Genomic DNA, 1,797 nt, shown 5'->3' with positions numbered 1-1,797 from the left:
TCCTACCAACCGTCTATACACGTGTTATACCAAGGATGATCTAGGACTATCGCTGCCTATAGCGATCATCCTACTTGATATGTGCATGACATATTCATGCTATGGGATCTACACTGACATGTACCTGGAGTCCACTGTCTGTCATCATTAATGATGACATGAAAGGTTTATCTTGTTTTGATCCTTTGCTGACATAGCTCGTTGTGGATAGATATGTTCTACCTCACCTGGTCATCACCTGGTAGCCGATCAGGGTTCTTCTCTGCCCTTCTGTCCCTCCACCACGGATCCCCGCTGATCTTCTCTATCGCCTCAAGCACGAATAGAGTTGATCTTCCCTTCTTCCTTTGTCATCAAATCCCGAATAAACCTTTCCTTACTCCCCTTCCTATCGCTGAAGGCTTCATCACCTCCAGAATTCCCTTTTCTTCCAAGTTCATCGCTTCAGTCCTTTCCTCTCCACCAAAGTGCTACTTCGTTGTTCCGTACATTGTTCGATTGTCCGAATGAGGACTACTGATTCAAGAGCTCACCTTGAGATCTACCCTACGGCTGGTTGGGAGCGTAGCAGGCAGCATAGCAGCCGGTCTTACTGAGCTCATCAGAGTTGTCTCTTCTGCGCTCAGCAATTGCTTCAGAGGAAGTTCGGTTCAGGCCCGGTAACGGTCCATAAGGGTCGGACTCATACTGACCTTCTTTTATTATTTTAGTGACTGAGTTCAGTCAAGATCCTTCATAGTATTACTCAAAGTTAAGTTAAAGATCAGTACAAACGGCGAGAAGACAAAAGACAGCGAGAACCAAACCCAATCCTGCCCACTGCTGTCCCCCAAACTTAAGTGATAACTTCACTTAACTGCCCGCAGGACAACCGCGCCATGACAGCGATGCGATCCTGGTCCGGATGCCGTCAGTCACTTGATAGTTTGAACTTCGGCATGTGAAAGACATACTCTGACTATTTCAAAAAACGCTTGCCTATTTTAAAAACAATTCAAGAAAACTGGAGGCTGCTCCTGACTCCTCCCCCACCCCCCAGTCATCTACCCCCTTAAAAAAAATGTTTCCATTGCTGCCCACCCCCCAAGATACTACCGCCTACCCTACCCTCGTAGTTAATTAACACCGCTTTCCACTCCATCCATCGCGCCTCCTGCCATGGTTACCTGCGCTCCTACTCCCTCTTCCGACGTCTCTCTCCTCAACGCTAAGGACACGCCTGATGATCTCCATCCACTGCTCCTCAAGTCAACAGATCTTTGCCGCAGGTGTGGTGGGCTTCGTTTCGACGAGGAGCAGGAATGCTGCGATCTGTGTATGATATGCAGCAATCATAACAAGCATACTCAAAACAACTTTGAAGGTCCATCGTCAGCGGTGATCCCAAATGAATTGCTCCCCTCGCCTTCCTCAAGCAGCTCTCAAACCCAGGAATCTTCCCCTAACCTCATTCGTTCTTCTGATGACCCATCCCGCTGGGACGCCGACGCCCGCAGGACCCACAGCCAGGCCTGCACGGGCAAGAGCCGGCTGAGCGTGCAGGAGAAGCTCGACATCGTGTGCATGTACTACTCGGCGCCGTCGTCGACGAGGTGCCGGAGGACGGTGCACCAGTGGGACATCGCGAGGATGTACGGGAAGAGCCGTGCGGCGATCAGCAAGGTGCTGAGGCCGGAGTACGCGAGGGGGGTCATGAACTCAGAGGCTGGAAAACTTGCGAGGCATCATGATACGATACTGGAGAGCATCAGGGAGGAGGAAATCAGGAGACAGGATGCATCGCAAGCGGGGTTGTGA

The 1,797-nt window shown here is 50.8% G+C and overlaps 1 protein-coding gene across 1 annotated transcript; it reads left to right on the top strand.

Annotated features, from left to right (window-relative positions):
- Positions 1 to 1,317: 1,317 nt before the first annotated feature.
- On the top strand, positions 1,318 to 1,797 carry GUITHDRAFT_122371 (hypothetical protein; the record flags this gene model as incomplete). Its single annotated transcript, XM_005818362.1, has 1 exon — positions 1,318 to 1,797. The coding sequence occupies one exon, from the start codon at positions 1,318 to 1,320 to the stop codon at positions 1,795 to 1,797; it is 480 nt and encodes a 159-aa protein (XP_005818419.1).

The sequence above is a fragment of the Guillardia theta genome (assembly GCF_000315625.1).
Source record: "Guillardia theta CCMP2712 unplaced genomic scaffold GUITHscaffold_320, whole genome shotgun sequence".
Classification (NCBI taxonomy): Eukaryota; class Cryptophyceae; order Pyrenomonadales; family Geminigeraceae; genus Guillardia; species Guillardia theta.
The sequence above is the reverse complement of the archived record's forward strand: the minus strand, read 5'-3'. Positions and strand labels throughout refer to the sequence as shown.